The following is a 22,379-nucleotide window of genomic DNA, read 5'->3' on the forward strand; positions in this document are numbered from 1 at the left end:
CAGCTGTGTGGCCCTAGCCAAGCCTCAAGTTCTGTGCACTTAATAAATGCTCACAGAGAGCACAAGGATGTCGCCATCTGCCCTGACACTTCACTGGCAAGGCACAAGGCGGGAGTGCCGTCCCACAGGGGTCTCCAACAAGATGATGAATGGGAAGCTCTTTGCATTTGATTGAAAGGGTATCAGTCACTTTTCTGCACTTTCAGTCTTGTGGTCCTGGCCAAGACAGAGTAGAGCGTCATGCCTGCTAAGGTGTTTTTACAATAAGTTCAGGAACTTCCAAAGATCTTCCTGACCACAGTCCACTGCCAGCAAAGTGATGTGTGTCTGTGTAGGCCGGTGTGCATGTGGGAGCACACACGGGCACACAGGCCCACCTTCCAGAGTGGAGCTCTACCACTCGCGCCTGGGGAGAGCCAGACACACTCTTCCTCCTGCCAGGTGAAATTCTTGGCCTTCTCAGCAGTGGGAGTAGTTTCCTTCCACTAGCAGGGTCTCCAGGGAGCTCTGTTTGGAGCCAAGTAAGCATCTGCCCCTGAGGATGTTCCCACCTCATGGCCTTTGGCCTCCTCTTCTTATGTCTGGATGTACCCCGTGGCCTCATGTGTGGTGGGCAGTGGTTAAGAAGGCCACTGAGCTTCCCCCAGACCTTCCCCAGTGCTGGCATGGGGTGGCGGGTGCCCAGCTTAGTGGGATCTTCCTGACTCTCCACTATGCTCTTCGAGGAGCTGATGTGTTCTCGCAGATTCCAGGAGCTATTTCACGTTGAAACCTTATAGGGCTTCTCCCCAGGATGAGCAGCTGCTGGGACGATGGGGTCAGCCCCTGGGTTCAAGAGGCAGAAGCTGTGGCCACAGAACAGGGGGCTCTTGGAGGGCAGGATAGTCATGCCTCCGACTTACCTGAGCATGAGCCTGTGAAAGAGAGGTGGCCGAGGTTCGGGGTTCCTCTGCCACGGGGCCTGTTCTCACTGGTGGTAAACACCTGCTGGGGATTTCTTTTTCCAAATATGACACAGAGTGTACACATGAAACATAAGTCCTTGTTCCCCAAACCCATCCTGGGAATTCCGGGGCTTGAGAAAAACCCATTGCTCAGCTGTGAAGCGGGAGAGGTTCTGGAGAAGATTTTCAGAAAATCCACGTTTTCCCCCAGGCTAGCAGTGAAGCAGGGAGCCGGGCGTGGAGACAGAGCTGGGTGGGGGGCACCACAGAGGTCTGTTTGGACGGCAGGTATCATGGAGCACCAGCTCTCTGCAAGGGGCTGGGTGCCCAAGCACACTCTGGGCCCAGTTGCCCGATAGCACCAGGAGCCTCGGTGGGCCTGACCCTCCCACCAGCCTGGGATGCAGACTTGGAGCCTGGAGCCCATCAGGACAGGACGCCTCTTTCACCGGAGCTGTGAGCTCCCTGGAGAGAGCAGCGCCGTCTTGAAAGACCCACAAGCCACAGCCTGGAGTTGGCGATTTTTAGGATCTTACCTAGTTGGGCTGCCGCTGTCCAGATACTTTAGAAAACTTGTTCTGAATCACCCACTAGTTTCATACTACTCCCCTGATCAATGCCAGCTCCCAGCTTCCACCTCTCAAGATGACAAGGGACACTAATCATTACTAAGCAGATCTCTTATGAACTGTGCACTCCCACCAAAACTTTCATGGGTTGGGGTTCTATATATACAGGATATATATTATAAAATATATATACGTATAGAAATATATATTTTAAATATAATATATAATATATTAAAATATGTATTTTAAATATATATATATAAATATATATTTTTATTATAGATTATATATAGAAATATATATTTTAATATAATATATACAGTATATATTAAAATTCAGGTGGTAGAAGCTGCCCAATACCTGACATCAGGCTGTTTCCAATTCCCGTCGTGCCTCGTCTGAGTAGACACCCACCAGCCCCTGTCCTTCAGTTTGCAAACTGGAGTTCCTTCCTGAGTAGGCACTGCGGGACTCAGGATGCTGGGGATGGAATCATGGGAGCGCTCCTCCCCGCCCTGAAGGGCTCCCCAGCAGGGACCCACCCACCACCAAAGCCTCCGAACAGAACAGGCCTGCTCTTTGCCCGGATGTCAGGGTTTTGTGAGTGGTGGGCAGCTCTGCTCTCCACATGCTGCACAAAGCCACGTGCCAGAGAAAGAAAGGAGGACTAGCCCAGGGTGGGACCCTCTGCTCCCCGCCAGAGAGGGAGCAGAGCTCAGGAGGAGACAGGGAACGGCATTCCTCCTGCCCAAGTCCCACCTTTGGTGACTCAGGCCCAGCAGCTCTCGGCTCTCGGTGCCTCCAGCTGCTGAGTAAGCAGCCATCTCTGCCCACAATCCCTCCCCGCAACCTCCTGTGCCCTGTGGCCTGAATGCCCCCTCCTGGGCAGCCCTTGCTGAGAGAGGACCTGTGCTCTCCAGTCGCCCCAGAAGAAGAGGAGCAGAGCTGCCACACACATTGTGAAGCTCCCTCTCCTCCCTGCCACCCTGTGACTGGCCAGCTGTGCCCAGTCCTGACTAAAATCCCAGGAAGATGGAAGAGAGCATGCCTACTGCACCAGGGCCCACAAATGGGCACTGAGGGGGGACCAGTAGGTACAAGGGAAGTAGCAAATGGAATCTGTCCTCAAGGCATTTTCAGTGTGAGTCCCTTCTCAGGAGGGGCTTCCCCCGGCCCAGGAGGCAGAGGACCCCGTGCAGTTGTGTGTGCGTCCGCGCTCTCATGAGCAGGAGAGCGCACTGCTGAAGGCTGCCCTGCTGGGCACCGCGCTGGGTGTGGGACTCAGAGGGAAGAGCAGGGTGTGTCCTGCCTGAGAGCCGGTTTGGCCAGCCCCACCTTGCTGGCAGAAGCTTGGTTTCAAAATGGGCTAATAGCTGGGGACACAGACACTCTTTTCATCTTGGTCTGCCCAGCACATGCCTGACTCCTTCTGTCTGGTCAGCCAGAGCTGGAAAGGAACTCTCTAGGCTTAGCCAACCAGCTAATAAGGCCCAGGTCAAGGAGCAAAGGGAAGAATCCTGGACCCGCATAGCCTGAAGCCTCACTGGGCCACCCTCACTGACTGGCTTGCCTCATCTGGAACCCCTGCCTTCCTGGCAGCTTGTTTCATTGTCAAGGACCCCCTGTGGCCCATGGAGGCTGTGGGAACCCCAGTGCCAACAAACGGCCCTGATTTCCATCCCTGGCACAGATTCCCGTGGCAAGTCAAGGCCCTCCTTTGGGCATTTCTAGTGAGGCCAGCCCTGCTTGAGGGCCCTAGGCACAGTGAAGGGCGTCTTTTCCCTGGAGAGCTTGGGGAAGATGACAGAAAGCATTAGCGACTAAAGAACACATAAGGTCACAACCAATGGGGGTGCACAGTTGAAGAAGTCTGGCTCTGGGCATGACAGAAATCTGAAGAAGGGGCCTTGGTTGAGTCAGAGCAGGCTCTGTGCAGATGACTGGGGAAGAGGTCTTAGAGAAACATAGCATTTGGGAGGAGGGGCAAGGAAAGCTATGTGGGGTGGAAAAGAGGCTGGGCAGAAGCAGGATGTGGTCAATGTCACCAGACGGCATAAAGGGATGTATTGGGGAGGGAAGAGATGACTGGACAGGCAAGGGGACCAAGCTGATGAGTTCTCCTTGCAAGAAGCAGAGAGAGGAGCACCTGGGTGGCTCAGTGGGTTAAAGCCTCTGCCTTTGGCTCAGGTCATGTATCCCAGGGTCCTGGGATCAAGCCCCACATCGGGCCCTCTGTTTGGCAAGGAGCCTGCTTCCCTTCCTCTCTCTGCCTGCCTCTCTGCCTACTTGTGGTCTCTGTCTGTCAAATAAATAAATAAAATCTTAAAAAAGAAGAAGAAGAAAAAGAAGAAGAAGAAGCAGAGAGATACTGTGGACTTGTAAAGCAAAAAAAGCTTTGTCTGAAGAAGGTCAAGTGGATGGCAGCACCAGGAAGGCACCAGGGCCCCAAGGGCTGGGTTGGAGGCTGGCGGGAGGCACTGCAATTGTCCAATAGCGACCTGAGGCTTACTGGGGCCACAGTCTGGGCAATGGGCGTGGGAAGGGAGGAGTCAGAAAGGAGTCTCAGTTGGAAGAACAGAAGCATGCCATCTCTTCCTAAATTTCTGGTCACTGTCATGTCCCATGATCTTGGGCCAACAGGAGCTCCTCCAGTTTCAGGGCCTCTTCATACTGAATGAGACTTTCAAGGGGAAACGGACTATGTTCAGTTCTTTGAGGCCCTGGGTCTTCGGCTGCGTTAGTCTAGTTACCTTCCAGGACTCAGTTTCCTTGCCTGCAAAATAAGGGGGTAGGCCTCTGAGCACTTCCTGACATGACGAGGAACAGGAATAGGGTCTAGGGAGCATTCAGCAGGACATAAAATGCCACAGTTTTCCAAGAACAAAGGGAAGAAGGAGAGAAAATAGGTGAATTACAAGACCTAAGTCATTAGAGAAGGGAAAGCAGAACAGGGCCTGGCTAAGAGAGTCTCCTTGCTCCGGGCAGCTCTCTCTGTGCCACCTGGAAGGTAGTTCCAACTGTTGACCTCCTGAAGAGCCTCACTGGTCTTCCAGGTGGAGTGACATGTCTCCCTGGACACACCCTGGGCCCCCCACCCCCAGCTGTCCAGCCCAGCCTACTCTCTGGTTGAGGGTCATCTCTGGCCCCAACAATAGTCAACTTTCTAGCCTCTGGAATGTTCTGATGTGTGATGCATGGACCATACCCCACGAGGCTGGAGTTTCCCAAGGAAGCATGAGCTAACCAGACAAGGGGCGTGTGTCTGTGTCTCACTGTCCTTTGTATTCAAAGCAGAGGATGCTGCCAGCAGATCACTATCTGGGTATGGGGGTGTGCCTGGGAGACCCGGCACTGGCAGTGAAGCTTTCCCACCTGCTGTGGGCACCTGGGTGCTCACTCCCCTCGTGTTTTCCGCTCCGGCTGCAGCTGCTCGCTCAGGACCTGGAAGGGAGGGTTTGGAAATGTGTGGGGGCATTCTTGCTAGTCATGATGACTGCGAGGCACGCTAGCATTAGGGCTTGAGGGCCAGAGGCAGCGCAATATCCTGTCGCGCTTGGGGGAGCCTGCACAATGAAGAATTGTCCTGCCCCAAATGCCGACAGTGCCCACGTAGAGAAACACCACGTCATTCCATTCCGTCATGGAGCCGTACAGGAGGGCCTCACTCCTCTTTCCTTCTGAAACCTTCTGAGGCAGGTTCTGTGGCCATTTGGTGAGACTAGTGTAGGGCTCTGAATACCCGTTTCCTGGACTGGCCTGGACTCCCAGGTCCGTCCCCATCAAGTGTCAACCTGGTGGCTCCTTAGGTCTGGCTGTGGTGAAAGGCCACCCACGACATTGTGGAGGGTATGTGCTTTTGGGTAAATTGGAAGGGGAGATGAACCATGAGAGACTATGGACTCTGAAAAACAATCTGAGGGGTTTGAAGTGGCGGGGGGGTGGGAGGTTGGGGTACCAGGTGGTGGGTATTATAGAGGGCACAGCTTGCATGGAGCACTGGGTGTGGTGAAAAAATAATGAATACTGTTTTTCTGAAAATAAATAAATTGGAAAAAAATAAAAAAATAAAAAAATAAAAAAAAAGAAAGGCCACCCACGGTCGGATCCCAGGGATACAGATATCTGAGGGATACAGATGTGCCTACTAAACAAACATTTAGGTCACGCACTGTCCTAAGCACTTTACAAACATTCATTCACTGGACTCTCCCCATACTGGGTACAATTATAATCCCAGTTTTACAGATTTAAAAAAAAAAAAAAAAAAGGAACTGAGGTGTGTTGTGTTCAAGTAAGTTGGCCAAGGCCCCCCATCGGGCCGTTGACATAGCCAGGGCTCGGCCTCGGCAGTGTAGCTCCAGAGCCCGTGTCCTTGACCACTGAGTCTGCCTCTGCCCAGGGAGCTGGACGAATGGCCTGGAGTCCCAAACCTTCAGCCTGACGGACAGCAAAGGGGAAGGGTCACAGGCAAGGAGGCTGGTGACGGCCTGCTTTGTCTGAGCTTTGGAGGGATACCCCGACCCCCGGACTAGGACACGGAAGGGCCTGGCAAAGAGGAAGCATGGTCCCCACTTGTCCAAGTAACAGTAAAGTGACGGGAGTCACCCAAGGCTCTCCTAAGCCTCCAGCAGCCATAACACAAGGAGCTGGGGTGGGGCTCCCGGGAATGGGTGACGCCACTAAGATGCGGCTGGTGGGGGGAGGGCAGGAAATGCAGTCCCACAGGGTCAGCTCTGCCTTCTCCACCACACCTGCAGCCGGCGCCCTTCCCCGAGGCAGCCCACCCTCGCCGAGACTTGGCAGGACGGCCCATTGCTCCTTTTCCCAGCACAGGAGCGGCCCAAAGCCTCTGTCAGTCTTCATCAGCATGATCACACGGTCGCTGGGTTGGGTCCAGGATGAGCAGTTTGTACTCCTCATCAGGTGTCTGGGCTGACGTCAGGAGTGTCATTTACTGAGAACAAGAGAGTTCCTTGTTGCATTTCCATTTAAGGCTTAGCCCGCCACGGGAGTGCTCAGCCTGCCCTGCTGGAAGGTGCCCTTCCCCCACCTTCCCCCACCCCAAGAGGATGGAGGGCTGAGGGGTGTGGCCATGGGCCTGAAGCAGGGGAGGCCTAATCCCACATTTTGTGCAAGGTGCACATTCCGTGTCAAAAATGCTCAGAAAATTGCCTCACTCCCTTCCCTCTGCCTGTTGCTGTTCATTTCTGCCTCCCCAAACACCTGCACACCTGTTCCCTTTGAGGTAGGCTGGTTGGACCCAGTTTGGGGAAGAAAACTGGGCCCCCCCGAATGCCCAGCTGAGCATGTAGGTAGAGGAGATGAGAGCGCCATTGTCAAGGTGGCTTCTGACTTTTGGATGCCACTTCTGACTGGGCCCTTGACCCACGGGTGGTTTCCTGCTAAGACTGTCCCGGAGCGGGTGCTGAAAGGGGATCGGCCAAGAAAAGGTCCTCCCCAGCCTTGGGTGGCTCGATCTGGTGTGGAGGAGAATAACCCAGTTGTCTAACCACCCCCCTCCCCCCTCAACACACACACAGGGGGTGAGGCAGGCAGCCTCTGGGCAGCTAGGCTTGGCCCTGGCTCATCCCAGCATAGGTGAGGTCCAAGTCAGCCCCTGTGTGGAGACACTTCATCTCCACAGGCCCAGTGTTACCCTCTAGTCTGAGGACAAGTCAGAGCAGGCAGACCCACCACCAGCCTGGGAGCTCCTGGGAAAGTCCCCTTTCGACAGATCTGTTCCGAGCTCCTTCCCACAGAATCTCCAGCTTTGTAGGCTCTTCCCAAGGAGGCTGCATCCCCAGGTGAGCTTGCACAGGGCCCCTGGGGGTTGCCTCATTTCCGTATGTTTTCCTGTCAGACTGAACCTCTGCCCAGCCTCTCCCTCCTACAAGCCTGACTAAAAACCCGGGAGGCCCCCCTCTCACCCAACCCTAAGCCCCTGGGCCTAACTCCATGCACACCGGGGCTCTGGCCTTAGAAGGCCCAGGAGCAGAATCATTTTTTTCCCTCTGGCCTGCAAGGGCTTCCCCTGGAGGGCCTGTTACCCTTTGCTTCTTGCCCAGCAGAGGGGAGGCAACATGAGGAGTTCAGCAGGGAAATAACAGTGGTGAACAGTCCTGGCCAGAAAGAGACAGTTTCTCCCACTCTGAGTACAAGTGGACAAGGGCCATGTTGGAAGCTGCCGGTATCTGGGAATGGCACAGCGCCACAGGGCAAGGACTTGGGGACGCAGGGGCAGGTCCGGGGTCACCCTTCCCTCCTGAGTTAGAAGTCCCCGTCTTCTCTGGGCCTCCGACTCCCCACCTGGCCAGGACCAACCACGTAGGACTGGATGAGTTCCTGCACCCCCATAGTAAGAAATGTGTTTTCCAGCCCAGCCCAGCCCACAACACAGCAAGTGTCTCTACCGCACGCCTTGCACTCTGAGGGCGTCCGTTCCAGCATCTACCACGCTGTCCTGGTTTTTTAAGCGAGAGTCACAAATCGGCTAAATGGATTTCACAATCCATAATGGGTCACAACCTGCGGTTTGAAAAAATAATATGCCAGATGATGAGGCCAAGAGGCCTTCCACTCTGAACGTCCTGGGATTCCATGAACATTATTACGGAGGCCGGGGAGGATGGGGTCCCGTGGCCAGCTGGATCCAGAAGCCCCGGTCGGGAATCCCCACTGAGCCTTCCCTCCTTTCTCTGACCAGATCTACAACGGGACCCTCAAGCGGGAGAATGACAACAGGCGTTTCAGCTCCTACAGCCAGATGGAGAACTGGGGCCGGCACTACCAGCGGGGCCCCTGTCCCACGACCGGCGCAGGCAGTGACATCTGCTTCATGCAGAAGATCAAGGCGAGCCGCAGCGAGCCTGACCTCTACTGTGACCCCCGGGGCACCCTGCGCAAGGGCACGCTGAGCAACAGGGGCCAGAAGACCACCCAGAACCGCTACAGCTTCTACAGCACCTGCAGCGGCCAGAAGGCCGTCAAGAAGTGCCCTGTGCGCCCACCCTCCTGCACCTCCAAACAGGAACCCGTGTATGTCCCGCCCATGTCCTGCAACAAGGACCTGTCCTTTGGCCACTCAAGGGCCAGCTCCAAGTAAGTGCTGCCCGGCTGGGCAGGGGGCCAGGGTGGGGGGTCGGGGTGGGGGCAAACTGTCCGCCTGGCTGCACACTGATGATAGAAAGGACCACCTTGGTCCCCAGAGTTCCCTTGTTCCTGCCTGGGGGCATTCCTGGAATGGACTGAGGAAGTCTTCAGTGTGAAGGGGGAGACAGAGTCCAGACATTAACACAAATGCGTGGGGTATGTAGGTTCTAAAGGGTCACAGATTATGAACAGAGTGGGGCTAATTAGAGAAGGTTAGCTAGACCAGTGGTGCTCCAAGCGTGTGCCTCGAAATAGTAGTGACAGCATCACCTGGGAACATTTTTGCGTTTTCCCCAGACCTACTGACTTGGAAACTCAGGGAAAGGCCTGGCAACATGTGTTCTAGCAAGCCCTCCAGGGGATGGAGAGTTTGTGACCTTAGGCATGCAAGTCTCTTTCTGTGTTCTGGAAGAGCAAAGGAATGTCCCCAGATATGGCCAGTGGGCAAGGGGGCCATGTTCCACCTTATAGGACAACAGACAACCAGGACAGACAGACATTGAAACTGAAGGAACTGGATCTAGAGCTGAAGAACAGAGGATCTCTCTTGTCCCTCGACCCTGAAGGCCCAGGGAGAATGAAGGAAATGAAACACGTGTCCTGTAAAGAGCCACAGGCCAGGGTGGCTTGGGGATGGACAGGGTCCTAGGGGTCATTTGGGCCTGCCCTCCAGGGCTCAGAGCTCCATAGACCTCCAAACTGTTCCTTATCACCACCTAATGGTCATTTATTCATTTATTGGCAAACATTTACTAAGCATCTACTATGTTCCAGGGTGTGTGGTAAGTGGAGGAGACACAGCCAGGAGCACACAGCCCAGAGCTATCCTAGAGCCACACACTTACCTGATAAACTTCTCTTCCTAGAGCTCCAGGAGCTTTGCTTTGTCTCTAAACCTCATAGCCCCTTCTAGACAGGTGCAGGAACTCCCGAGGAGGAAACAAGGCACAGAGACGTTAACTCACCTGCCCAAGGTCACACAGCTGCTGCAGCACCCTGTGTTCTTCCCCAGTCTGTTGCACTGTTTTGATAATAAGCTGAACTCCATTGTAAAGCTGGACCTCTCCTAACTACTCGGAGGGCATCAGGGATATTTAGGATGAGTTGGAGAAGGACTAAGAAACCCTTTCCTACGGAGCAGGACTCGGGGCACTGGCTTATTGCCCCAAACCAGAGGCCCTGAGAGGACAAGGTCTGGGCAAGACACGGAAGGGGATGTATGATGAGCCATTTCGAGCTGACATTTGACTGGCAAATGAGACATTTTCTCAACGCAGGGCGGGAGGGGCTGCTGATACAAAACCAGAGAGCTCTGCTCCATGGGAGATTTTTCCCAAAATGGAGTTAAGATGCCACGCTAAAGCCACGAATATTTAGTGAGCATTTACTGGCAGGACTGAGCCTGGTACCCACGAGAAGGCACCTCTAGAAGTGCTGAGGAGATTCCTGGTGGGGTGGGGCTGGCTGCCCCAGGAAGGACTGCCCCCCGGAACTCTCCCCCTCTGTCGGGAACCAGGACACAGACAGGTGGAAAGGGCAGCCCGAGAGTTGACACCACAGGAGCTGGAGAGGTTCCTAGAAGAGAGGTGTCCTTTCCCTGGAACGTTCAGGGAAGGGGGACTTCAGCGAGGCACATGTGTTATCACGGGAAGGGACAGGCCACACCTGAGAGCCATGTGGGTGCTCAGTGGAAAGATGAGTCTTGCTGGAGCCGACCTCATGAGGGGCTGGGGTGTGGGCAAGAGGGCAGAGCAGAGCCAAACGATTAGATTGAAACGTGAAATTTTTTTTGTGGCTCAAAAAGGTTGACTATCAGCCATTTCATACGGTCCAGCTTAACACGTGCCCTTGGATGTTAGTCTAAACAGTCTGCACTTGAACCTGCAGGATGGAGAAGGCACTGATGGGAACAACTCAGCGAACTAGGTTTTAGGAGTGCTAGTCTGGTAAAAGGGAGGAAATTTTTGGATGGGGGAGCTTGGAGAAGAGAGCCAGGTGTGGGGGTGTCTTGCTGTAGTTCCAGTGAGAGTGATTATGACCAGAAGGAAGGCAGTGGCTGTGAGGGTGGGAAGAAGGAGCAGATGTGAGAATTGTTATGTAAGAAAATTAGCTGGACTTGGGGAGAGATGGAGGCATTGATGGTTGGATAGAGAGAGAGGGAAAATGGAGGAAGGAAGGATGGACGGATGGATGGGTGGATGGATATGTGGGTGGAGGGATGGATGGATGGATGGACGGATGAAGGGGTGAGTGGGTGGATGGATGGACAGGCTGTGGCATCTTGGGCACACGGGGGGAATTCTGAGCCCCTAATCCCGGGGCTCCCAGTCTACCCTGGAGCCCACCCCACTGCCCATTGCCCACAGGATCTGCAGCGAGGATATTGAGTGCAGTGGGCTGACCATCCCCAAGGCTGTGCAGTACCTGAGCTCCCAGGATGAGAAGTACCAGGCCATCGGGGCCTATTACATCCAGCACACCTGTTTCCAGGATGAATCGGCCAAACAACAGGTAGCTGGCTGCACACCTTCCTCCCCCTGGAGGCCTGGGCAGGGACTGGGCGTGTCAGCCTGACCCCATTTAGAGATGGGTGGGGGCATTTGCACTCGCTCCTTCTCACCCGGCCTGGCTGCCTGGGGCGAGGAGCGTGCTTGGCATCGCCTAAGATCACAGCTGAGCATCTTAACCCTCTAGTGAGTGGACATTAGTCAAGCGTGTCTCCCCTACTGGTCACATGGAAGAAACAGTCATGGGTTCTACAGACATGCCCTTTCTCAGATGCCACTAGAAAACATGACTGCTTTCCACCCTTCAACTCCCCTCCCCACCGTCTGTCTGTCTGTCTCTGCCTCTCTGCCTCTCGGTCTCCATCTCTCTCCCCCTCTCCATAGCTGATCCTCTTTCTCACCAGGCGTCATTCTTGCCTCCTGAGCCTGGCTGGTGGGAAGGACCCCTCTGGGGCTCTGCAGCTCAGCCCAAGGGTGTAGTGCCCTAAACAAACGGGTTTTCCAAAAATTCCATGATCCACCTGCATCCAAATTCCTGCCCCAGAGGAGAAGGAGTTCCCCTGGGAGGGTCTCTCTTACGTCTGTCCTGGTTTAGGATTTTGAAATATATTTATATCTGTCTCCTCCTCTGGTCCTCACTGCCGTATTTCAGAGGAGGAAAGTGGGGCTCAGAGCAGAGGGGCGCTTTCCTGAGGGTCTCCTGGCGAGGAGGTGGGGGAGCTTGCCTTTGAATCCATCTTGGCTCCTGGTCTGGCCCATTGCTATGATTCCAGCCTGCTCATTCATGTTGGTTGGCTTGAGTCTTTCTGAACTGACAGTAGACTTTGGGTCTGAGAAGACTCACCTTGAGCAGAGCCATGAGATCAGCCTCACCTCCCTGACCGGGCAAGACGGCCCCCTTATCCCGACAGGTCTATCAGCTGGGAGGCATCTGCAAGCTGGTGGACCTCCTCCGGAGCCCCAACCAGAACGTCCAGCAGGCTGCTGCCGGGGCCCTGCGTAACCTGGTGTTCCGAAGTGTCACCAACAAGCTGGAGACCCGGAGGCAGAATGGGATCCGAGAGGCTGTCAGCCTCCTGAGGAGAACCGGGAGCACTGAGATCCAGAAACAACTGACCGGTAGGGAGCCCCTGCTGTGGAGAGCTCAGGGCTGGGGTTGGCAGGACTGCTGGCTGCAGCCCCAAGATGGGGTGTGGGGCAGCCCCTCCAGGCTGGCTCAGAGCACAGCCGTGCAGACTTGACCTCAGGCTGAGGTCTTGAGAGCTTCCATGGTACTGGCCTTGGCCAGATTAGTGGTGTCCAGATGGTGCATACCTGCAAGGGGTCAAAGTCTTTCTGAAGATAGAATGCAAAGCGTGGAAGGCTGGTGCCCAGACAGGACCCTTGTTCAGCAGAGGCTGGGATCTGTAGGTGACAGGGAGGAAGGGAAGTCAATGAAAGCAGGAACTAACAGTTCTTAACCACCTTCCTGTGTCCAAACAATATGGTAAGCACTCAGGTCAGGGGCACAAGAGACAGAGAAACTATGAAACCCTCAGACTGGACGGGGAAGATGAGGCCAGGCACAGAGTAACCAAGATCAGTATTTCTGGAATAACTTTTAGGAAGAAAATAGAAAACATTTGAAGACTCTACACGCTAACATTTATATTAAAAACCATGAATCAATCCAGTGTTTCTGATCACCTTCCCTATTCATAATTTTGACCTAGATAAAGAACTCTAGATGCTCCCTGCTCTCACAGAACCTGCAGTCTTGTTGAGATGCTGGGAAGTGGGCTCAGGAAATAATCAGACACTAAGTGAAATAAACCAGGCCTACTTAGAAGGTGACCTTTTACTAGGATTCATTTGCCAAAGCAGGCTGGAGGCTGGAGGGTGGTCCCCTGTTGCCTGGGGTCTTCCTTGGCCTGGCATGTGTTGAGTTGACTGTCCCCGACCTCTAGGGCTGCTCTGGAACCTGTCCTCCACTGACGAGCTGAAGGAGGAGCTCATCGCCGATGCCCTGCCCGTGCTGGCCGACCGGGTCATCATCCCCTTCTCCGGCTGGTGTGATGGCAACAGCAACATGAGCCGGGAAATGGTGGACCCTGAAGTCTTCTTCAATGCCACGGGCTGCTTGAGGTGAGAGAAGAGTATGCCCGTGGAGTCTTTTGGCCCCAGCCCTGGGCTTTGCCCAGGCAGCCCCATCTCGGGCAGGACCAGCCAGGGAAGAGAACATAGAATGCAGTCTGCTTGGCACTGGTCTTCACGGGCAGACTCCAAGAAACGGAGCCCCCAGTGTTCCTGATGTCCCTGCACCCAGATAAGGATCGGGACTCCATGACCTCCTTTAAGGGACCACAGATGACTTCATTAGAAATCTAAGAGTGGAAGTGCCAGATCTGAATACCCAAACTGCTTCAACCATTTCCCTCTCCTCCATTTCCTAAAAATCCATTTCTGGTACTATCTTGAAGAGTGTCCTTTTAGACAAAAGGCGGCTGATGGGCTCCTAATGAGTCACTTCCCAGCCATGGTGCTAACTGCCACATTCATCGGCATAAAGATGGCACGGCTCCGCCCAGAGTCTCCTGCGTCCCCCCTTGGCAGGGAGGAGGGATGCGGGTACGCTCGTTCCAGGAGTGCAGTTACAGGCTGGGTTGTGGGTGCTGGTATGGAGGTGAAGCCGTGGAACGGATCTCCTTTGAGGATCATACCCTGCTCTGATGGCGTCTGTCTCCTCCAGCTCCTGGATGCTGCAGAGTGAGGGGTGCGGTGTCTCAGCTGGGGCTCCTCCCTGTCAGCCTCCAGCAGTGGGCTCCAGTGAGCAAAGCTGGGGTGTTAGGGACCTGATGGGCTGCAGGGCTATTGGTGGCAACAGGAACGACACTTGGCAGGCACCAGACAAACAGGCCCGGAAGGAGCCCGCTGCTTCCACAGGGAGGGGGCATGTGGCCCCAGCCAAGCACCCCTCAGCTCCTTTCCCAGATCTAGCCCCTGGCCCCACAGAGAAACTGGGCAGGTGAAGCTTCCAGCCCCTGTTAACAGGTGCCCACTAGTGGTAGCGCATGTGTCTTGGGCTGCTAGCTGCATTAGAGCCCTGGACGGTCATAAAAGTTACAGGCCTGGGGCCCAGGTGGGCGGAAGGAGGGGTGGAAAGAGCTCAGTTCAGATGAGAGCCCGACCAGCCCCAGCCACGATGGGGCGGAATGGCCTGAATGGTCTTTTCTTACTTCTTCCTCGTGCCTTTTGCCCTGCTCTCGTCCTACCAAACCTCCAACCTCATCCTCATCCCCTCGGGCCCCCTTCTGCCACCTGCTCTCCTCCCTGCGTGCCCCCAACCACTCTCCACCCTCACCCCTCCCCCCCTGCCTCCTCACCCCCTCTCGGCTCTCCCCCGCAGGAACCTGAGCTCTGCCGATGCGGGCCGCCAGACCATGCGAAACTACACGGGGCTCATTGATTCCCTCATGGCCTATGTCCAGAACTGCGTGGCCGCCAGCCGCTGTGATGACAAGGTGAGCGCACCCAGGCAGCGCCCCACTCCGGCCCTGGACCCCAGTCCTCCTCTCGGTACAGCACTCCAAGGCCCAGGGCCTCCCCAGAATCAGTGAGGGCAGCTCCTTGGGCTCTAGGTCCTGGCATTTTTCTCTTCCAGGCTCCATGAGGCAGGTCTGCCCTTGAGGTGGCCTTTAAGGTATGGTCCAGTGACAGGACAGAGGCCCAGAGACGGGCCGGTGAAGGGGACTGCTGGCTGCAGAGTGCTCTGCTTGCCGGGGAGAGTGGTTACAGGGCAGCTCCCCTGTCCCTCAGTTAGAGGCTGTGTGAATGCGGACACTTCGTGACATCTCTGTTCCTCAGTGTGCACTTTACTCCAATGGAGATGATCATATCCTGTCTGCCTCCTGGGTTGGTTTAAGGCCCAGTTAGTTCATAAGCAAGACTCAAAGTGGGCCTGTGGCCAAGAGAGCACCCCGCGAGCCATCACTGTCACTAGTGCCAAGCCCTGCAGACGGCCCCGAGGAGCCCCACTAATACCCCAGGGATCCTACCTGCACCAAGGCTCCCTCTGCTACACTGGTTTCCCACTGCCCCCCAGTGAGGCCACTGGCCAGACTGCCCTCCTGTCCCCTTTGAGCTTTGGGACACACTAGCACACACAGACAGGAAAAATCACAGAGGGAAGAGGAACTGAAGGCTGGGTGTTTCCATCACGGCAGGACAGCAACTTGGGAGAATAGTGAGTTCCCACAGTCCCCGGGTGACCAGGGGACTGTCTGAGCGCCATGGGCTCTGGGTCTGGCATATAGTTTCCCAGCGGCCCGCTCCTCTCCTGAAAGTAACAGCAGGGCCTCGGGAGAGAGACAGTCCCGTGGAGGCTCAGCCAGGTCCCAGGGGTCGTCTTGTTTTCTTTTGCTGCAGATGCAGCATCCCCTCTACCTGTGTGACCCAGACCCAGTGACTCAGAGTCCCTTAAACCCTAGCAGGGCCATTGGACGGTCCGTCTGCTGGCCCAAACCCCAGCCTGTTAACTGAGGACAAAGGCAAAGGCCTAGGAGAAGCTGCCACAGCCAAGTCCCAGGTGCCGGGTCTCACTGCCTGTATGGACTTGGGATGGGTCAGCATTTCTACTGCTAGAAGCTGAGGACGAGCCAGCTACAACACGGGGCAGTCGTAGGGCTTTGGAACCTAGATAAGTCCAGCAGCTCCCGAGGGAGAATGTGTGAGAACAGAGGTGTGTTCTTCAATAGCCCAGCCTGACCACCGGTACCGTGGCTGTCGCACAGAAGCGGTGGCCGCTCTCTGTCGTGTCCTCCGATGTGAGGGGCCCTGTGACAGGCATTTCCGGGTAGGACTTCCCAGGAGCCCTGTGAAGCAGGTGACTTCAGTCCCATTTTACGACTGAGAAAACCGGGGCCCGGAAGGTAAAGCAAGCCCCTCCAGTTCACACAGCTAGGAAGCGACAGACCTGGGTTCGAGTCCAGACCCCGGGGAGCGTGACGGTGGGGGGGAGATTTTCACGCAGGCCCGTGTTCCTCTGTCCTGAAGCCGCTGAGGGGCTGCCTCTCTCTCGTGAGCAAGGGCGGCGGGGGAGCCCGGGATGCCATCGGGGTGTTGGGGAGGCCCGGGCTCAGGTGCCACACTTCTGCTTGGCCCCCAGTCCGTGGAGAACTGCATGTGTATCCTGCACAACCTGTCCTACCGCCTGGACGCCGAGGTGCCCACCCGCTACCGCCAGCTGGAGTACAATGCGCGCAACGCCTACACCGAGAAGTCCTCCACGGGCTGCTTCAGCAACAAGAGCGACAAGACGATGGTGAGTGATGATGACAGAGTCAGGGCCTGCTCCCCACCAGGCAGCCTGCTGGACTCAGCTGCCCGGCGCCTGCTTTCCTCTCTCCCTCAAGCCTGAAACCAGCAAGAAGGGCCAAGCCCAGGCCGAAGCCCTGGTCTCAGGCTGGTGTCGTGCTCCAGAAGCTGAGTAGAGGGCATTCGTCTGGCCTACAGAGGGGATCTGTGTACTTGAGACTGTAAGACCTCAGACTACCCGGAGGTCAAAAGCTCCCGCCCTCCATTGGCAGAGCTTATCCTCTCTTACCCGGGATTGATAAGCTTGACCCCATCTTGTCCATTTCCCTGGAAGGTTTGGAGTAGCCAGGACTCTAAGCCCTCTCTGGCCTGGTTCCCACCAGCTCCCAGGCCTCCCAGGTCCCCCAGAAGCAGGAGGGTGCTGTGGAGGGAGGGTCAGTCTTCCCCACTGGGTACAACTGTGGAAACTGGGCTCTGGGCCACACCTGCTGGCCCAGGGTGGGTCCGGCTCGGAGTCTGACTCTGGGAGGGGAAGAAGGATCATGGTGTGAGACCCCAAAGCAGCTGGAAGGTTTGGGCAAAGGCTGGCCGGCAGCACACTCCTCAGAATCCCAAGATTGTCCTCTGACTCCCTCGGAGACCGCCTAAAGGAGCAGGTCCCCTGTCCTCACTCACTTCTGCGGAGCTGTCATAGTGAGAAAAGGGACACCAGGCAGGTTCTTCCCAGGTCCCTCCTATCAGGACCCAGGACCCTGGAGCTGGGAGGCACACAGAAGGCTTGGGTTGGCTCCCTTCCCAAGGTTCCCTGCTGACCTGCTCTTTGTCCTCAGAACAACAACTACGACTGCCCCCTCCCGGAGGAGGAGACCAGCCCCAAGGGCAGCAGCTGGCTGTACCATTCAGATGCCATCCGCACCTACCTGAACCTCATGGGCAAGAGCAAGAAAGATGCCACCTTGGAGGCCTGTGCGGGGGCCCTGCAGAACCTGACCGCCAGCAAGGGGCTGGTGAGGAGCGGCCCCTGCCCCACCCCCATTCCTCCAACTCAGGCCAGGCTCCGCTCCCTTCCCTGTTCTCCCACGAGCATGTCCCTGGTCTGAGTCCTAGCAAACACCTGTGGCCTCCAGAGCTCGGTTCTGCAGGCATGAATAGAGGCAATGTCCTATGTGATATGGGGGAGATGAAGGAGGAGAAATAGCCCCGCCCTCTGGGAACTCTCAGGCCGTGGCAAAGCAAACCCACTCCTGCAGGATTCTGTCTGTACACACAGAGCCCCCTTAGCGTTGTGATTCCTGCCCCACGCTGGTCCTGTCTGGGGTGGGGGACAGGGATGAAGGGTATGTTTGTGGTGGGAAGAGTCTCCTGGGTGTTGAACTGGCAGAGGGAAAAATAGAGGGTTTGGAGCATGAACGGATCTAGAGGAAAATGTGGCAGGATCAGCAGAGATTTTGAAACCAAATATAGTTTGGAGGACACGACGGAATGGCCCTGAGCCATAGGAGGCCTGTTGCAATCAACAAGCATTTAGATGGGGAGGCAGCCAACAATCCTTCATCTTTACTTAGGACAAAAGAGAATCAGTTGGAAGCAGGACCAGGGTGAACTGAGGTAAGGAAGGAACTTTCTTGACTATGAGAGGATGGGTCTGGGGGTCTTCAAGAACTCCAGACCAGCTGGGACCAGATTACAGCCAGGATGGCTTTGTTGCTAGAGCTGGCCTACTTCTAGGGGGCCCTAGATGGTATCTTCAGGTGGGCACGGACCCTCTCCTACCCATCTTTGTCCTAGGCAAGTACCCAACAAATATGCGTTGGTTTCCCCGGAGGTAGGAAAGTTGGAAGGTGGTTCGATGCTTCTTTAATTGACAAATATCACTGACCACGAGGTTTCACATGAGCAGACACAGCTGGGACATGTTAGGAAGGCAGAGCTGAGACCCACAGCTGAGCAGGGGTATCTGACCCTTCTGTTAGACTGGGAGCCGATTCAGGGGCCCTGGGAGCGAGGGGTCTGAGACTACCCTCTTATCACCCATCTGGCCTCCAGGCTGATCCGGGAGTAGAGCTCAAGGTCAGGAGAGGCCGGGGTGCATTTCTGCCTGGGTGCTCTGTCTGTTGCCGGCGCATGAGCAAGTTTGTGTCTCTCTTTGTGCGCGCTTCCAACACGAAAGACAAAAGATTCTGTGGTTTTTTCATTTGGGATTACCTGGCTTGCTTCCACCACGGTGCCTGGGAAGCCACAGGCTAAGTCCTCACTCGGCCCTTCTTCCTCAGATGTCCAGCGGCATGAGCCAGTTGATTGGGCTCAAGGAAAAAGGCCTGCCCCAAATCGCTCGCCTCCTGCAATCTGGCAACTCTGACGTGGTGAGGTCCGGAGCCTCCCTCCTGAGCAACATGTCCCGCCACCCTGTGCTGCACCGCGCGATGGGTAAGCGCCCTCCACAGCATCTGGTCGGCCCTCTCCCCCGGGCCACCAGCTAGGACTTGACAGAACCCCGCTTTCCAGACCCTGCTGGAAGGTCCCCCTCTAAATTTTCCCTCGCATTCCAAGAGGGGAAACTGGCCCACGAGGGGCATGAAGGTAGGAAGGGGCAGGTCCCCTGGAGATGGGGGTGGGGAGTGCAGGTGTGCAGAGGTCCCATCTGGGTCCCAAGCCCTGACTTGGAGCTAGAATGGAGCCTTGAGGAGTCACCTGTCTAGGAATCTGGTTGAGGGCAGCCGGGACTCTGGCCCCAGGAGGGGAGGGAGCCCCTCAGCGCCTCTCTCCCTCAGTCATCTGAGCCCCTGCCTTCCACTGCTTCCTCTCTCAGGGAACCAAGTATTCCCAGAGGTGACCAGGCTCCTCACCAGTCACACTGGGAACACCAGCAACTCAGAAGACATCCTGTCCTCCGCCTGCTACACTGTGAGGAACCTGATGGCATCCCAGCCGCAGATGGCCAAGCAGTACTTCACCAGCAGCATGGTCAACAACGTCATCAACCTGTGCCGTAGCAGGTGGGCGGGGCAGCGGGCGGTCTCCTCCCCAGGCCCCCACACCCCCTCATCCTTCACCCCACGCAGGCCGTCCTACGACTCCCTGCAAAGTCTCAGAGGCAAGGTGGAAGCAGTAGCTAGAATAGACAGGAGAGCCAGGGTGGGGTGGGGGTGGGGGGAAGCTTGGATGCAGAGAAGTTCCAGAAGCCAGGAGCACTGTGGGGCTGAGTCCAGCAGGCAAGCCCTGGGGCTGCACAAAAGGGACAGAGGCAGTGCGTTCTCCACTGCGGGTCACCAGAGGACACTGGTCCTTAGAGCATCAGCAGGAGGCATGGAACAGCAGACCCTACATGGGGGAACTTTATTCTGCTCCAGGGGACTTTCTCCTCCCCAGACAAGGGCTGGGGGGCCTTCCCCCTTACAGCCTGCAAGGAGAATCCTAGGACACCTCTAAGTGGGCAGGGCCGTGGGGTCGTGCCCACTGTGCAGAGCGAGCCTGATGGGGCTCCTTTCTCATGCACCTCTGGGGCCTCCCACGTTTCTAAGACCTGAAGGGGAGGGAAGGAGGGAGGAGGGGGCTCGTTCTCATGTTCCCTGAGTCTCACCCCACAAATGAACTTCCTGCCTGCCCAGTGCCTCACCCAAGGCTGCAGAAGCTGCCCGCCTCCTCCTGTCTGACATGTGGTCCAGCAAGGAACTGCAGGGAGTCCTCAGACAGGTAAGGGCCCACACTGTTGACCCCTCCCCAGGAGACTTTCCTGCACTTCCCCTGCCCGGAATCAAGTCCGAGTGGGGAAAGGAGAGAGAGGCAGAATGGTCCGCCCCACCCCATGGGGGAGAGGGAGCTATACTCCAGACAGAGAGAATCAGAGCTAAGAGACCAATGTGTGTGACGATGAACTTGATCACACTCTGAACAAACCCCTAGGCTAGAATTCTAGGAGGATGCCTAGTGCCCGGAGGGCAGAGGGAATCGAGGAAATGTGATGTGCTCTGTGGCTGCAGAGGGCTTTGATTACAAACCCCTTGAATCTCTGTGAGAGTTTGCCCTTAGCACTGGGGAGCCATTGAGGATTTTAGGTAGAGAGTGTCATGATTAAAGCAACATTTGGCAGTCTCCCTCATTGCCAGGGTCAGGGCAGAGGGGACCGAAAGATGCTGGGGCAGCTGGATTTGTCCAGTGGTGACCCTCACTCCTCTCTGTTCTCAACGCCTCCCAACCTCATCAAATATAAAGTCCTACCTTGGGTCTTAGTTCACCAAACCTCTCCACACTGGCCTCTCCCACTCCTGCGTCACCATTCTTCAGACAGAGACGTCAGCAGTGGTGAGGCCAGAACAAGGACAGGATGCAGAAGAGACAGACTGGCCAGACTGACCATGCTCAAGTGCACGCCTGGAGAGCCTGTGGTCACGTGCGCAGAAAGAGATCGGTTGGGGAGAGGCCAAGTAGGCTTTGCGGGGAGAGGAAGAGCATTTCCAATTTTAAGAGGTCAAGTCTGAGGGGATTGGATTGGGGTGCGGGGGTGGTACCTGAAGAGAGAGGCCAGGCTCCCACCCAGATAGGAGCACAGGGCAGTTGGAAGCCCCAAGAGCAGGCAGGACCATCATGGGGCACAGGTGTGTGGGTGAGCCTTGGAGAATAAGGGCAGAAGCTTGGAGAAGACCTTCACCTAGGGGACAAAGATAGCAAAAGACCAGGGAGCCAGGAGGAGCTGTACCACCTAGCCAGGAGGGGGCTGCAGCCCATGTGGGAGGAGAAAGCCCAGGAGCGGGAGCAGGTGAGTGACAGTTCCAAGGACCACCGAGGCAGCGGGCAGGACGGAAACCAGGGAGGCCCCTGGATGCGGTGATCTGAAGTCCCAGGACACAGTAAGAGCACTGTTGGCAAAGCAGGGGGAGCACTTGGGGCCCCTGCCATGGGCAAGGAGGGACGGGAATGGGGAGAGATGGAAGGGGGGGAGAGGGGAGAACCGCTCTCCTCAGTGTAGCCCAGAAAGGGGAGAGAAAAGGCATGGGTAAAAGGCCCCTGTTTAATGACAGAGGGGACCCAAGCATCTCTGTCATGAGATGAAGAATGGGCAGAGCAGGAGACAGTGAAGGGGCAGGAGGATGAGGAAGACCACAGAACAGAGAGGCCACAGAGGGTCAGGGATGGCCTGATCATGTAAGAGAGGAGATGGGAAGACACCTGCCCTGGGGCAGAAGGAGGAACTAACCCTTCCTCCAGCAAGGCAGGGAGACAGGAAGGACCAGGTGGTCAAGGTCGACTGGGGAAGTCTGAAGGCCACAGCCAGTGGTGGTCCATGTCCTCTGTTGGACAACCCAGTGCTCTTTCCCGGCAACACCACGGTGTGGGCAGGCTTGGCCATATGACAGCTGTCAGAGAGACTCCATAGAAGGGAGGCAGGTAAAGAGACTGGGTGAGAACTTCCTCAAGCTGTTCCGTAGTGGTCCAGAAAGTTCAGCTCACCCAGAAATACTGACACGACACCCACCCTAAGGCCCCCAGAGAGTCCCCTTGCCAGCATGCTTGTGTTCAGCGTCAGTGGGAACCAGCCTCGTCATCCAGTCTCTGTGGCTCCCTCTAGCCATGCTTCACAGCAGCTTGGACATGACAAGGGTCGTGTTTCTGTCCCCAGAGCTCCTGCACTGGCACTGCCCCCTGGGTCCTTGCAACCACAGTGAAGCCAACCATGGGGCTTGGTTGCACCCCACAGAATGGGAGTTTGCCTTGATGCTGTGGGTCAGGGCAGGAGCAGGGCTGGGACCCAGGAATTTCCACTCCTGGGCTCTTTCCACCAAATCCAGCCAAGCTCAACAGGAATGAGCAAGCCGATCTGCAGGGGAAAAACCAACGTCATATGATTCAGGCCCAGACCAAGTAGGCCTCGGGCTTTGAACCACCTGGTGTCTGGATCTCTCATGTTCCCACAGGCCAGT

General features: G+C 56.1%; 1 protein-coding gene across 1 annotated transcript in view; it reads left to right on the forward strand.

The window, feature by feature from the left end:
- Positions 1–22,379, forward strand: part of PKP1 (plakophilin 1) — a 50,024-nt gene that overhangs the window by 22,476 nt on the left and 5,169 nt on the right. The window contains exons 3-12 of the mRNA XM_044267580.1: positions 8,217–8,611; positions 11,029–11,173; positions 12,081–12,288; positions 13,116–13,293; positions 14,555–14,669; positions 16,313–16,468; positions 17,292–17,468; positions 18,735–18,888; positions 19,271–19,457; positions 20,070–20,154. Of these exons, the coding sequence (XP_044123515.1) occupies positions 8,217–8,611; positions 11,029–11,173; positions 12,081–12,288; positions 13,116–13,293; positions 14,555–14,669; positions 16,313–16,468; positions 17,292–17,468; positions 18,735–18,888; positions 19,271–19,457; positions 20,070–20,154 (1,800 nt within the window). The remainder of the gene's footprint in view (positions 1–8,216; positions 8,612–11,028; positions 11,174–12,080; positions 12,289–13,115; positions 13,294–14,554; positions 14,670–16,312; positions 16,469–17,291; positions 17,469–18,734; positions 18,889–19,270; positions 19,458–20,069; positions 20,155–22,379) is intronic.

This window comes from Neovison vison, chromosome 10 (assembly GCF_020171115.1).
Source record: "Neovison vison isolate M4711 chromosome 10, ASM_NN_V1, whole genome shotgun sequence".
Classification (NCBI taxonomy): Eukaryota; Metazoa; Chordata; class Mammalia; order Carnivora; family Mustelidae; genus Neogale; species Neogale vison.